The following is a 15,674-nucleotide window of genomic DNA, read 5'->3' as shown; positions in this document are numbered from 1 at the left end:
CATGCTAAGCAAATTTTTGTGTTTAGCAGCTCTATGAAATCGAGCCCAGCTTGACACCAATTTCATAGAGCTGCTTAAGATATAACTAAGCACAACCAAATTGTGCTTACCAAAAAAAGGTAACCAGCCAATCTACCCATGTGTCGTGTGCGATTTGTGATTGGTATCCTGCAAATTCCTGCTTAGCAGACTATTTTAACCAATATGTTCTGCCTAAGCAGCTCTGTGAAATTTGGCCCATCTGAACTGGCGTATGATGAGCGCGGGCGATGAAAAAGTTTGTAATGAACCGTTGAGCGTTGTTTTCATCTCATCTTATTTCCGAAGTTAAAAGGGGCGACAAGGGCTCAGGGGTTATCCTGCTTCTGCCATCCTAATTAGTACTCTCAGACACACTCTTAAAGACACACCCATCAAAACAATTATTATAATTCCAATCACTTAAAAATCTCATGTTTTTATTATCATCAATAATAATATATCAAAGATGTGCAGTTATCCAATAAAATGTTTTATATCAATAAAGAACAGAGCACCGCATCAGAGATCTGGTAAAATTTCTCCAAGATGACAAGGACAAGAAATGTTACTTTAGAAAAATCAAATACAATGTAATATAATACAGGCATGATTCTCTATCACTAGTTGTGAACGTATAAACTGTTATTTTTACCCTTTCGTAGGTGTATATACATTACATTAATAAGCTTTCGTGTCTTTTCCCCTAAAAATGTCAGAAACTATATCATGTGTAACGCACTGGAAAAGTGTACATCATAAACAACTTAAAGTTCGTAAATGTAAAAAAAAAATAGTTGCCCTAGTAACCTTTCTTGATACCATCAGATTTGATCGACGAAAAACGTGAAATGTAAAAGAAGAAAGAAAAAAAAACAGTAACAAAAACACAAAATTAATTAGTTGTCAGTTTTGTTTGCCCTCCACCGAGTTTCATGTAGTTTTATAGTAAATGTGTTCAAGAGAGGCAGTGTGCGTTTTGAACAGGGCCCAATTTCATGGCTCTGCTTACCGCCGAATTCTGCGCTTACGATCGCGATTCCCCGCTTACGTGCGAGCACCGAACTTCTGCGCTAGCCTTATAAGCGTAGAATGCCTAGTAACGTGAAGTACGCACGCGCAGAAGCCCGAATTCGCTGCTAACCCGTGAAATACGCTTGCCGTAAGCACAGAATTCCCTGTTTCCGTAAGCGCCGATTCTGTGCTTACGGTAAGCAGAGCCATGAAGTTGGGCCCTGGAGAATTCACAAGCGCCTGTATTTGGACTTATTATAGCACAATTGCATTTGCTGGTAAGTAATTCTGTCAAAAAAATAATGAGATTAGCACATCGTTTCGAGAAAACAAAATACATTCAATATCCAAAAGTTAAAATGTCACTGGCTATAATGATTATTTCTTTTGAATAAATCAATACAATAGTATCTCTTTGGTATATATATATGATTGTTTAACATTATAAGAAACGTACTTACTGCACAATCATTTTCAGCTGTGAAAAATGCACTTTAACGTAGCTGTTTTGTCACAGATTTTGTGTTTTGGTAAATACATATGGAACTTGAATAATACGAATTTTGAAGGTAAAGCAAAACAACAAAAGTATAGAAGAAAAACTGAATGAAAGAGAGTGTTGCTATAACGTTACAAAGTGACAACATGAAAATCTCCAAGCAAGTATCCCAAAGTACAATTTGATTTATAATATCCAAGATGATTACTTTATCGAATGACGTTGCAAAGATTTTACATTTTGCACGTACTGTTTGTTTAAAGGCATGGACGCTGTTGGTAATTACTCAAAATAATTGTTGGCAAAAAAAAACGTATTTAGTAACGAGCAATGGGGAGCTGTTGATAAAACAATGTGAGGAAAGGCTCCCTCTGAAGTAAACAAGTTTTTAAGAAAGAGGTAATTTTTCTCTTATTTAATATTAAAGGTCTGGAGCCTTTGATTGGCATCTGAAAGCATACACATTTGGGGTAGGCCTACACAGGAGTGTTTTCTTTCATTATTCTCTTACCGCTTCGATTGAGTCCAAATGTTCACAGGTTTGTTGTTTTATGCATACGTTGGGATACAGCAAGTGAGAAGACTAGCCTTTGACAATTACCAAAAGAGCCCAGTTATGACAATGATCTAAATCACATGTCGGCCTTAATGGACCGTAAAACAAGTCATGCCACGAAAGAAAAACCAAGAGCACGAAAACTCTATCTCTTGCATAGTTCGGACTCCCACTAATCGGTAGTCTTGAAGTCAAGACGGTAATTGTTAAGCGCGGTGTGTAGTTACAGCGCGGTGTAGCTGCGGGGACGATACACACACCCTCGATCCCAGTATGTGTGTGTGAGTCAGTCGCAATTAGAGCTGCCTCGCGCTACCTACGACTGTTGCATGTGTAACATCGCACTGTGACTGTTGCATGAAAGGCAGACAAATAGGCAGCGCCTAACGACTTGTCATCAAGTCTAACTAATCGGTTGACTGTGTCCGTTACTTACTTATAAAAAGTGGCAAGCTAATTATTAAAAGGAGTCCATGTTCAATGAGCACCAAATCTTGTATTAAGTATCATATTTTAAGGTAAGCATTTCAATCATCGCAAATGTTTATAATAATCATTGCACAATAAAGTTTAAAAAGTCTACATGTTTTAATTTAACCGCACTAATTTAACACTTGACTTGAGATGTTCTTAATGAGGAGTTTTTCGCACTATGTTTTTCACCACAGGTGTACATTTAAATGCAATAACAATAATATCCGTTTTCTATCATAATATATATAATTTGTTTGTGCCCTTACACCAAGGCGTTTCATGCACTGTATTCTCAGCAGTTTCCCGAATCCTGTGAGAAAAATCCAGTGGCTCGTCACTCTAGAGGGATTCGAACCAACGACCTTTGCCAGTTTTGTGCAGATGTCGTACCACTAGACCACTGAGTTTTAAATCTAAATTTATAGCCGTTAGGTTACAATGCGACTTCAATACATGTGAATTTCGTACTGGGGTAATTAAAGAATATACTTAAAAGTTTTTTGCCTTATTGACATTGGACACTTTTGGTAATATTGAAAAAGACAAGTATTCTCGCTTGGTGTGTCTTTACATTTGCACAAAATAACAAACCAGTGAAAATTTAAACTCAATTGGTCGTCGAAGTTGCGAGATAAAATGGAAAAAACACCCTTGTCACACGAAGTTGTGCGCTTTCAGATGCTTGATTTCGAGACCTCAAAATCTATTTTTTGAGATCTCGAAATCAAATTCAAATATTTTAATGGAACATTACTTCTTTCTCGAAACTACGTTACTTCAGAGGGAGCCGTTTCTCACAGCTCTCCATTGCTTGTTACCAAGTTAGTTTGTATGCTAACAATTATTTTGAGTAATTACCAATAGTGTCCACTGCCTCATATGGTGTGTATTAAGCACTGTCTACTCAACACCCCGAGTCTCAAATAATGTCAAAAATCGGCTTGTTGTATTGAGTAGAACTTAGTCAAATGAATGAATTTTACAATTTAACAACGGATCATAATGTTCAAGCGTGAATTACACCATTCATCTATACTGGATAATTGGCAAGATTAGTCGCTTGGGGAAATCAAAGACGGGTGGGTATCTATGAATTCCAAATAATTATTTCAATTTAAGGCAATTATATAAAGCAATTAAGGTATTTTGTCATTATTCTACTCGTAACATCAAGGCACATGACGGTTTCAATCTTATAGCTGAGTTTTTGGGGGGATTGTAAAGATTAACACAATGAACAAGACAGTAGTTATCCGTAATAAAACCTACTTGTATATAGAGTAGTTAGTGGGTAAATATTTCTAATTTAAAACTGGTGAATGGCATTTGGTGGCCCACACACACAAGAATTAGCCGACGGTAGAACCAATGTCCTTTGAACAATAAGTGTGTTGACACCTATAATATAGGCACGAGGTTGTGGCACTGGTGGCATTTTGATAAGTTGGCAATTACATATTATTATGAAAATTAAAAAGTGGATAATTGCATTCAGATATTTGGGAAAATCCCTACAATATCAACGTTTATAATAATAATATATACAAAAGTAGTATTGTTTTTAAGTCTTTGGCTTTTTTTTGTAAAGTTTACAATCATTATACACATTTTTTGGTTATTTTGGTCGACTAGCTGTATGATGGCGCCCTCTCTTGACCAATCACGAAGGCACTGAGAAGATATCGGGCAACAATTATAGGTTTAAATATAAAACAATTATAGCAACCTGAAATCTACCAGACAAATTGTCTGCATTTCAGCTGCTCATTACATATAATAACTTATTCGTGTCTTTTTATCGGGGGCAATCAAAAAATGACAACCTACCATAGACAAGAACCTTTTTTATGTACAACTTATCAATTATAAATAATATTAGCAATAACGGTATTTAATTACAACTTGGACTTAATTTTAATTTAGTTACTTATTTAGAATAAAGTACTGATGCTCTATAGTATGAATGATTCACACATGTTTTTTTGTTCAAGAAGAAAATGCATACAGCTCATTTTTTGTAAGGATTGCTTCTTTTTTTGTTTTTATAATATCATAGTTTTAAAGGCAGTGGACACTATTGGTAATATTACTCAAAACACTTATCAGCATACAACCTCACTTGGTAACGAGTAATGGGGAGAGGTTGATAGTATAAAACATTGTGAGAAACGGCTCCCTCTGAATAATTTTCCACGAATTTGATTTCGAGACCTCATATTTAGAACTTGAGGTCTCGAAATCAAGCATCAGAGAGCACACAACTCCGTGTGACAAAAGCGTTTTTTCTTTCATTATTATCTTGCAACATCGATGACCAAATGAGCTAAATTTTTCACTGGTTTGTTACTTTTTGCATATGTTGAGATGCACCAAGTGAGAAGACTAGTCTTTGACAATTACCAATAGTGTCCAGTGTCTTTAAAGAGATTTTTGAAATTACTAACAAAGTATTCTCCAATTAATATACCTTATGTACATGACATCATTTTTGAGTGGGGCGCCCTGGACTAAAGGTCAAGATAACCAATAGTAGAATTCCCTTTAAAAACTTCCCTTGAGTAATTCCTTCACGCATTTGAGTAACTCCTTGGTCACTCCCTTACTTTATGCTGCGTCTAGTACCAACTATTATCTAGTCTGAGGAAACAACCGCAGTAATGCCATTGTTATCTAACGACACCGCTACGGCAGTAGGTGGGGATGGATTCACACCAGCGAAGAGCGTATGAGCGGCTGCAGCAGCGACTACGTTACTACCTGACTGTATCCCGCTATGACTGCTGTGGTCCGACCCGGGGCTGACCAAGTTGAGGGGGCTATGCCCAGCAGAACTCCCGTTGGAGAGGAGACGACTGGTGTGGCCGGTGTTGATGTGATGCTGAATGTGGTCTAGGTGGTGATGTTGGTTCTGGGATGAGGCGGCGAGGCGAGACTGGGTGTTCGAGAGGCTGGAGAGCGAGATGTGACTGGGTAGAGTGGTGGGCATCCCGTAGTTAAAATGAGGCTCCATCTGGGGGGGGGGGGTGAATGATCGAGAAGTTTGAATAAATAAGTTGGTCCAATAAGAAAAAGGCTACAATTAGGATAGGGACATAATAAAGCAAATGCCTAAACCCTGATGTCTAGTTTTAAAAACATACAAAAAACATACATGGTTCTTTAGGTGGCAGATATTATCCAAAAACTATAACCTAAAGATATTATCAATAATAATAATAATTATTATTATTTGTATTTTTAATCAACATTTTAATTGTGCCTCTCCCAAGAATCGACACGCTTTACATTACATGTTATATCAAATAAACACAGTAAAAATTGTGGTATTACAAAAAGTAATAATAATACAACACAGAAAATGGAGAGGAAAGAAAATAGCAAACACATTAGCAAACACTTCAATGGTATACATAGGCAAACTAAAAAATGAAAAAGGGGGGGGGGGGACAAAAAAGGTAAGTAAAAACATTTATAAGACATAATATTTTCAAAGATGATTATAAGTTATCAGTTTTACACAAGCCATGCACAGATACAGACATATTTCCACACACAGTAATCAACTTTTGTTTTCTTTTTTTCAGGATAACTTTCTTTATGGCGCCACCATTTGTTCACTCATTTTTACAAAAAAGGGATATCTCGTTGAGGTAAATTAGATATTATATTGTTTAAAATCGAATGTTTTCACTCATTTGAGTCAGTATTTCGGATAACTTTCCGTATGGCGCCAACACCTTTTCACTAATTCTTTACAAAAAGGGATATCTCATTGAGGTAAATTAGATACTATTATTTCATATCGAATGAAAAAGTTGTGACGCTTTACGGAAACTTTTCCACTTTTTATAAAGGGACATCGTTTTAAAGGCACTGGACACATTCGGTATTGTCAAAGACCAGTATATTCAACATTGAGTGAGGGAAAGTATATTTGAATCATGAAAAATAAGTTACCTTAATGGATGGGCTGTGCATGGACGTTGGTGGCAGTGTTGAGTGGACATCTTTAGGAGACTTCGTTGAGGCAGACTGTTGTCCATTCATCTGCTGCTTGGACGAGCCCTTCGGTTTGCGCTTGCGAGTCTGGATACCATCCTTCTTCATCGCTAGAGGGCGGTTCACCTATAATTGGAGTATAATTGATAGAATATTGAAATTATATGCTACTGTATGATCCAGGGTTGATACTTCACACATGCAATACGATTGCCTCACTGCGCCTTGGCCATTGCCTTGGTGCCCTTAAAATGCTACAGTAGAACTTGCAATTTTCCTCATAGGGTGCCCTTTACGAAGGAGACAATTCCTTGGTGCCCTTGCCCTTTCAAAAGCAGAGTGTACAGGCCTGAGTAGCCCTCCTGGAGTTCACTTCGGCCACACATGACGTCTTCGAATGGACACATCACTTGATTTGCCCACACGATCTTGTCACGTAAATCCGTATGCTTAACTGGCTGGCTTCCGAAACATAGGTGGTATATGTCACCGCTCCAAAGTTACAAACACAACCGCAAGAAACGCATGCACAGTTACAACTGCTACTTCTCAAATCTCGTGTAGATTATTGTTATATTTCTAGTGAGCTTTATGGTGATCACCGCATGGGACCGGCGATATAAGCCATTGATCTCAGTTTGATCCTAAACGCAGCCAACACGCCAAGCCTGGTCCATCCTCGTCCCCCGATAGCAAGGCGCCTCGCTGATCCCTAACAGTAACACTGTGGGGTGACGAGAAAAATGGTTTCCATCAAACGGGTTGTGGTAAAAGAACCTTTCAAATTGGAAGGCTCTTTCATCAATGCATGCATCACAATGTAGCTGTCTGTTTAGCATTGTTCAGTTCAGTTCCGGCCAGACCCCGGTTGTGAAACATTGAAGGTGGCTTTTATGATTCTTTGTACGGGCTTTGAAAGTGAATGTTCCTTTAAAAATCAAAGTTTCAGTCATACTTGGAAATAAAGTGCCAAATGTCCTAATGCTGGAAGTACTGGGGACATTTATAAGGTTTTTGTTGGAGTTGTTCATTTTAGTTTTATCCTGAAGCCTTCCCCAAAAGGCAAGGAATTAATTAATATAACAAAAATAATCACGTGAAAACTAAAAAAAACTAAATAAATTTACACCACTTTTACTCAAAGGAATCGTGTTATTTCAAACGAAGATAATCTAAAATCTTGCTATAGATAATTTTTCATTTGGGTTTCATAAATTAATCTGGGAGCTCCACGGGTTTTATCAAATTAACGTGCAGTGAAGATTGAAGAAAGAAACAACAGCACCATTTTCCAACGGGAAGAGGGAGGTAACAAAGTCGGCATGTGTGTGTTTTTTCTTGTGTTTCTAGTTTTAATTTTTAGACAGCAGGTCTTTTACAGTTTTGACAGGTCACTCAACTATACATCCAAAGCAAACCTCTATCCAGATTTATGTTTCTACCAAGATATATGGACATCAAACCGGGTCATTAATAACAGACATGAGTTTAATACGACCGAGCTTCCAAAAACACCAATGAAATCTAAATGTTCTTCCACAGGGACCACTTACGGCCATAGATAGATTTATGCCAGCCTGCCAGATTCATGATTTAAGAGGACTTTCACGCCAAAAACATCGAGTGCTTTTAGCTCCGATTTGTGTAACCACATAATTAGACTTCAATGAAACATAACAATAATGCAAGTAAATGGCTGCCGTCAAGTGCACACATTTAACAAGGCGCTGTCACACGCTGCACTTAGCATGTTTGATTGATGCCATTTGCCCCTTGGGAGTGAAGACCGCCCCCTATGGTAGCAATAGGGTCATTCTGAAAGGGTCGTCTGGGGTTGGCTCGTGTTTATTTGAAGGTAATCGTTAGGTAGGTCCCAATGGACCATAGCTCACTGGCAGACGGCTCAATCACTGCTTAAATGACTCCTGTTCGTTCATAACACGTCACTTTATGATTTCTGTTTGGAAGGTGATCAGTGTACTGTGCATGGCCGTGTCAAAGAACGCAGTTTGCAAACATCGATTACCGGGCAATATAACAGAAATAGGGAAAACATTTATCTGTTCATAATAAAACTTCCTTGGGGATGTGATAACTGTTCACACAACAAATCTTAGGGAGGGTCAAAGATCGCCAAATACAAAAAAAAAAAAAAAAAAAAAAGCACTGCGGCTTATGCTTGCACTGTTGTTAAAACATATGTTAAGAACATAGTTTTGAAAATCGTTCACCCCAAAACATTTTAATTTTAGAGGCACTGGACACCTTTGGTAGTTGTCAAAGACCAGTTGTTCTCACTAGGTGTATACCATTACGAATTAAATAACAAACCTGTGAAAATTTTAATTCAATTTGCCATCAAAGTTTCAAGAGAATAATGAAGAACACCCTTGTTGCAAAAATATGTGTTTCAGATGCATAAAAAAGCTTCAAGTTTTAAGTCTGTTATAGGGAGAAATTATCCTTTTCTCAAATACTACATTACTTCTGAGGGAGCCGTTTCTCACAATGTTTTATACTATTAATTTAGCTCTCAAATTGTGTGTTACCAAGTAAGCCTTTAAAGGCAGTGAACACTATTGGTAATTACTCAAAATAATTATCAGCATAAAACCTCACTTGGTAACGGGTAATGGGGAGAGGTTGATGGTATAAAACATTATGAGAAACGGCTCCCTCTGAAGTGACGTAGTTTTCGAGAAAAAGTAATTTTCAACGAATTTGATTTCGAGACCTCAAGTTTAGAATTTGAGGTCTCGAAATCAAGCATCTGAAAGCACACAACTTCGTGTGACAAGGGTGTTTTTTTTTCTTCATAGTTATCTCGCAACTCTGACGACCAATCGAGCTCAAATTTTCACAGATTTGTTATTTTATGCATATGTTGAGATACACCAAGTGAGAAGACTGGTCTGTGACATTTACCAATGGTGTCCAGTATCTTTAAATAATATGTAAGGTGATCAGCGTGCTGTTCAATGCAAATTGTTTGTCGCAAGGGCATTGTCAAACAACGCAAATTTGCAAGCAACGAGTACCAGGCGAGTACCAGGCGACATCCAAGAGAACAAAAAAGAGAAACAAAACTTTCATATTTTCAAAATATAACTTCCTTGGGGGAGCTCTTGAATACTTTGCACAAAACAAGTCTTTAAAGGTAAGGTCGTTGGTAAATGCTCAAACAAATATTATTCACCGCAAAACCCTTACTTTGTGCGACATGCACTGCAGCTGTTGATAGTATAAACTATTTTGAGAAAGGAATTTTTTTGAAGTAATAATGGTTTGGATAATTTGTCAACCAAAACAATATGCGAGAAACGATTATGCATGAATCGTTTCTCAGATTTTCTGGAGTGTCTTTTTGAGAATACTGCAGCCAGATATGCGATTGGTACCCACGGCCACCTTGTTAAACGTAGATAAATTCGTCATTCCTGTGAACACACCGTGACAGGTTTTTTTTTTAGACACTGAATTTTCAGCTGAATTTTTTATGTGACATGCGTTGTCTTTCTCTACAGATTTGCCTGTAATTCATCAAATTCATCCGGTTCAGCAAACAAACAAAAACAAAAACAAAAATCTATGACCCTATTTCTTCGAATACCGAAAATGATTTATACTTACGCCATGTAATTTATAGTAGAGTCCGCATGCGTTGCAGACCGGTTCACCGTCTTTATTCCTCCGCCACAGTGTTGTAGTGCTGGTGTGACAGTTTGCACAAATTATTCCTTCGCGTCTGGATCCGGATTGCTGTGAACGGTGGACAAAAAAGGAACACAAAAAGATAGTCCGTCAATTATTGCTTCCTTCAAAATAGTTGCAATTTCAACAGGTATATTGTGATTGTTATAATTCAATTGGTCTGAGAGTCTTTGCATTCTGCGACCTACATTAAAACAAAATGGCCTCGATCGCTGCACATTGTGACTGACTGGTACTCGCTATGCCAACACACGCTAACGAAACTATCTATATTTAAACTAACATTTTCGAGTTGTTCTTATCTTCTTTTTTGTATTACAGGCTGCGTTTACAAAATGGACGTGCGGTTTACATGACCCATTTCATGTATCATCAAAGTTTGTCTTTAACATGTTCAATGACTGGCCAGAAAGCTTGCCATTTCACTAGACCGTCGGCTTTTCCAGTAGTCCATGAATCTTTCAAATGAAATAAGGATGTTTTCCAAACCACTTGGTCTGTTTTGACTGGTCGTTATTTGTTTGTTTCAACTAGCATTTGACCACTGCTAAGGGTGGACGTTGAATTCGTTAAAGAAAATAAAGGTCAAATCCGGCAGGCCAATAAAAGTCAGAATAGCATCTCAGCGCTGGGAATAATTTCGACAGTTTTTCGGTGTCGAAGTTCGCTCTTTTCGTTATACAAAAGTACCTTTTATTTGAATATACAATCATGCTTATTAAACCTTGCTTAATTTTTGGAAACAAAAACAATTCATGCTTCAATATATTTCACTGTGTTAAGTTCGTTTTTACATTACATGCTTCTAGAATTGTTTGTTTTTAGTTAGTCTTTGAGCATTCTTTTCACGGGACTCAAAATTGTATTAAAAAAAAAATCTATACCTTTATAATTATTAGTCAAAATTAATACAAAAATGAAATGAAAGTTAAAGACCACGCCTTTTCGCGCATTGAGCACTGAGATGTCATTCTTCATTCCTGGCCTTACCGTGTTCGGTTTCCAGCGTCTGTCTTTGTATCGTAGTAGAGACTGTTCCAGTCCCTCCATTATATCTGGTCCCTTGTCGTTGCAAAGGTCGCCCATTTCGTCCTGTTTCAAAAATCCACAATAATGGTTTGATTTTAAGAATGTGGAAAAGATCTCCATTGTAACTTTGGAGACGCTTGGTGGCAGCAGACTTTCTGCGTAAGAATCTACCGCCAAAGGTGATTGGCCAATCAGTGGTCCAGATCTTAGACCTCACGACCTGCGGTTCGAATCCTCCCGGTTGTTGAATCGAATCCCATGTCAAAAGATGTCAACATGTTAACTTTGGACAGCAGAGTTTCTGCATACAAAATCCACTACTTTTTGAAAGATGTATGACTTGCAGTGAAAATCTGTGCAAATTTGAGCTCAATCGGTCATCGAACTTGCGAGGTAATAATGGAAGAAAAAACACCCTTGTCACACGAAGTTGTGTGCGTTTATATGGTTGATTTCGAGACCTCTTGAAATCAAATTTGTGGAAAATTACTTCTTTCTCGAAAACTATACTATGGCACATCAGAGGGGGCCGTTTCTCGCAATGTTTTATACCATCAACCTCTCCCCATTACTCGTCACCAAGTAAGGTTTGATGCTAATAAATATTTTGAGTAATTATCAATAGTGTTCACTGCCTTTAAGACAAACAGACAGACAGTTAGACAGACGGAATTGTATTTCACTTGTGCATGCTACCAACCATTGCTCAAGCAAAGGAAGCAAGTCTACATGCTCAAGCTCAAACCATCTCAAGCTCACCAATTCCGGTTGGTTTTGCTGAACCGTTTTCGATACAGCGTACGGTGTTATTTTTCACTCGTTTAACCTGACAGACGTAGCCAACTCGTCACATATTATTAACTTGTCGGTTACCAACTCGTCATTCATTTCATAACGTCACTCATACAAAGTCGCCATTAAAATACTACCACCTCGAACGCTTACTTGACAATCTGTAATATACACCTATCCCTAGAAATGTTGCGGCATTTTCACGACAACCCCCCCCCCCCTTGTAATTAACGAATGACTGTTTTACTTGATTAATGAGTCAACTTTTGCAAATACGTGCAAATGAATATCGTATCCACAGACCTCTAAATAAGTATTTTTTGTTTGATGCGGGTTACTTCCAATTCTTCGTTCATTACACATTTTCGTTTCAACTTTTCCTGTCCGCGACAGGCGTTGATCATCGATCACCCTTCATCAAAAACGCGGGAACTATTTGTCATTTTCCTTCTAAAATGTCATCTGGGCTTGGTTTCTTCACCCACTCCTTTCCATTTTGTCCTCTTTTTTGTTGTTGATTGATGACTTTTTTATCCTTATCAACGTGTTACTCAATATTCACCAGGCTAGCATGGAGATAAAACCAGTACTCGATTTTCATGACTCCAAAGATAAAACTTGTCAGTGATATACGTGTGAAGCTTTGCGGTGCACGTGCGAGGGTGAAAAGTGCACGTCTTTCGCAAGGGAGAAAAACAAAACTAAATTGACAGTTGTACATTTTAAAGACATTTGACACTATTGTTAATTGTCAAAGACCAGTCTTCTCACTTTGTGTATCTCAACATACGCACAAAATAACAAACCTGTGAAAATTTGAGCTCGATTGGCCGTCGAAGTTGCGAGATAATGTGGAAGAAAAACACCCTTGTTGCACATTGCAAGTTGTTTGTGTGCTTTCAGATGCTTGATTTCAAAACCTCCAAATCAAATTCAAATATTTTAGTGAGAAATTACTTTTTTTTCCTCAAAGACTACGTCATTTGAGTTCCCTTAGAGATAGTGCTAAAGATAGGTGCGCTGACTGCAAGCTGAAGACTTTTATTATGTATCTGACTGAAAAAAACACAAGGTGTTTTTCTTTCTTGTTTTCTTGCAGCTTCGATGACCAATTTATCCCAAATGTTCACAGGCTTGTTATTGTATGCATATGTTGGGATACACCAAGTGAGAATACTGGTCTTTGAAAACCACGAAACGTGTCCAGTGCTTTTAACAGGGTGTACTTCTCCTCTACGCCACTACACAAGAGCAACCCTCATCGAGTCGTAAGAGCTGCCGTGAAAAGCTCAACTTACCAGGCGGCGTTGAGGCTTGATGAGTGGCCTACTCATGCCGTTCATTTTGTGGTACAGCCCGCATGCGTTGCACAGGTAGTGCCCGGTGCCGTCACGTCTCCACAACGGGGTTGAGATCGCGCCACAGTTCACGCATTCTCTACCGACTAGGAACGAAACAACAAGAAAGAATACATAAAAACAAAAGGAAAAGGGAAATCAGTTTATTAGGACTAATGCAATATATCATTTAGCCAGCAAAAGGGACTACAGATTTATTAATAACTAAGAATAATTAAAAATCATCATTTCTGTAAGAGAAACTTGGCGGGTTTCGAAACCTTCATGTAACAGATGGAAATGTTTTTGTTTTTCTGATAATTGGGTGCAATACTTGGGTGCCAGTTTGGTCAAACTTTACATGTACCAGAAGCACAAAATGCCCCTGTAATAGTATTCCAGTGGGCAAGTTTTTAAATCATCAATCTTAACAACAACAATAACAAACACATTTTCATCTTAAATTTAACAAATTAACCCTTCTTAAATTTAAGATGAAAATGTTGTTGTTGTTGTTTTTGTTGTGGCTCAGACATTCTGGATGCAACATTGGGGCTTAACACTTCCGAGACGCACAAGTCCCGCTGTAAAGTTACGATTCCATTGAGCAGCTTTCTCAATCCCAAATCTTCCCCTTTTCTTAAAATGTAACAGAAAACAAAACAAACAAAATGTGTACAGTTACTTACTTCCGAAGTCTTGGGTCCACATATCATTGTCTGTAGAAGAGGGTGAAATAAAACAAAAAAATAGACCATTAGTTATTACAATTTAACACTAGGACTTGGAAATTGGAAATGCTTTTTAGGACACGTTGATAACTTCTTCATAAGTGTCTATAGGGCATTTTTGTGTGGGTCGTAGTATTACGAACTGTACTCTTACATAACCTTTACAAACACATCCGTTTCATAACTAATTCAATTGTTTGCCTTGTTGCTAACAAAATCATTTATATGTTACCTTTTTAAATGTTTTGGCTATACATGTCATGATAAATGTAAATTATTGTGAGTTCTGAATTGCAAACGCTTTTTATAGAGCATAAAGGGTTAAATCCATGCAAGGGAACGCTCCCTTTGTAATTATGATCAGGGAAACCTAGAATAAAGAGAGGATATTGACATGATATTGGAAGGGTGTTCTATATAAGTAGTCTTACAATTAAGCATTATGAGCGGGATAAAACCGTCAGGTTTGGTTCAAATCGTTGGTCAATCCTTGTTAAGAAGCTAAGTTCACTGTTCCATTGAAAGGCGTGCAACCAACATCCATTTTCAAACAACAACACAAACAAGCTTCCCTTAAAATAAAATCACATCTGTGAAATAGTTTTAAGAGAAACTTTATAGACAACTTGAAACAACATAGGCCTAGATTGACAGCCTATGAAAACCAGAAGAGAAACACGGTGCACCACACCAAATACCAGACATCTGTGTTAATTTGAATGACGTGTAAAAAACAAACAAGATCCATCCATCTAAAGAAATGCCACCAGACGACTGCTTCTTACTTTGCGCTTACATACCCACCCAACTCCATCCAACACCAAGACAAAGAAACAAACATCGCACAAAAAAACCTGAACCAACGCCAGGACTAAAGTAGCAGTAACACAAACAAGTTGCAATGGGTTTATAAAATGTGCTGGAGTGTTATGACAGATGTCCGGAGACAAAACTCGGATGCAGCGTCTTGGCAGGTCTTGGTGTACCGTCAATATTGCTCTCTTTCCGGTATGAGGTAAACGAAGTAGGGAGGTCAGAGCCTCGGGCTATTATTGAAAAAGGACGTGAGAAAAGAAGAAACTAAATGGAGAGATGGATGTTTGGAGAGAGCTCATTTTGGGAAAAGTATCCATGGGGGTTCATCTAAATAAGCCGTATGATGAGACTGTATAGTATTAGAGCCTCCTGCAACCTTTCATTCATTGCTGCAATTGTGCAATTTTGCATTAAAGGCAGTGGACACTATTGGTAATTACTCAAAATTATTATTAGCACTCAACCTTACTTGGTAACGAGTAATGGGGAGAGGTTGATAGTATAAAACATTGTGAGAAACGGCTCCCTCTGAAGTGGAGTAGTTTTCGGGAAAGAAGTAACTTTCCACGAATTTGATTTCGAGACCTCAGATTTAGAATTTGAGGTCTCTATGCAGTTTCTTACTCACAAAATACACGTAACAAATAAAATGCGGTGAGAAAAAAAAAGTTTGCTACATAAATTTGGAAGACAATTAT

The 15,674-nt window shown here is 37.8% G+C and overlaps 1 protein-coding gene across 2 annotated transcripts in view; it reads right to left on the bottom strand.

The window, feature by feature from the left end:
• Positions 1-441: 441 nt before the first annotated feature.
• The window catches only part of LOC139949769 (endothelial transcription factor GATA-2-like), a 48,249-nt gene continuing 33,016 nt past the window's right edge, over positions 442-15,674 (bottom strand). Inside the window, exons 3-8 of one of the 2 annotated variants that reach the window (XM_071948304.1) lie at positions 14,119-14,148; positions 13,391-13,536; positions 11,262-11,363; positions 10,191-10,319; positions 6,519-6,686; positions 442-5,571 (exon numbers count right to left, since the gene is read on the bottom strand). In XM_071948304.1, the coding sequence (XP_071804405.1) occupies positions 5,194-5,571; positions 6,519-6,686; positions 10,191-10,319; positions 11,262-11,363; positions 13,391-13,536; positions 14,119-14,148 (953 nt within the window). In that variant the 3' untranslated portion in view covers positions 442-5,193. The remainder of the gene's footprint in view (positions 5,572-6,518; positions 6,687-10,190; positions 10,320-11,261; positions 11,364-13,390; positions 13,537-14,118; positions 14,149-15,674) is intronic. The other variant, XM_071948305.1, reaches the window with a different exon arrangement.

The sequence above is a fragment of the Asterias amurensis genome, chromosome 17 (assembly GCF_032118995.1).
Source record: "Asterias amurensis chromosome 17, ASM3211899v1".
In the NCBI taxonomy this organism is placed as follows: domain Eukaryota; kingdom Metazoa; phylum Echinodermata; class Asteroidea; order Forcipulatida; family Asteriidae; genus Asterias; species Asterias amurensis.
The sequence above is the reverse complement of the archived record's forward strand: the minus strand, read 5'-3'. Positions and strand labels throughout refer to the sequence as shown.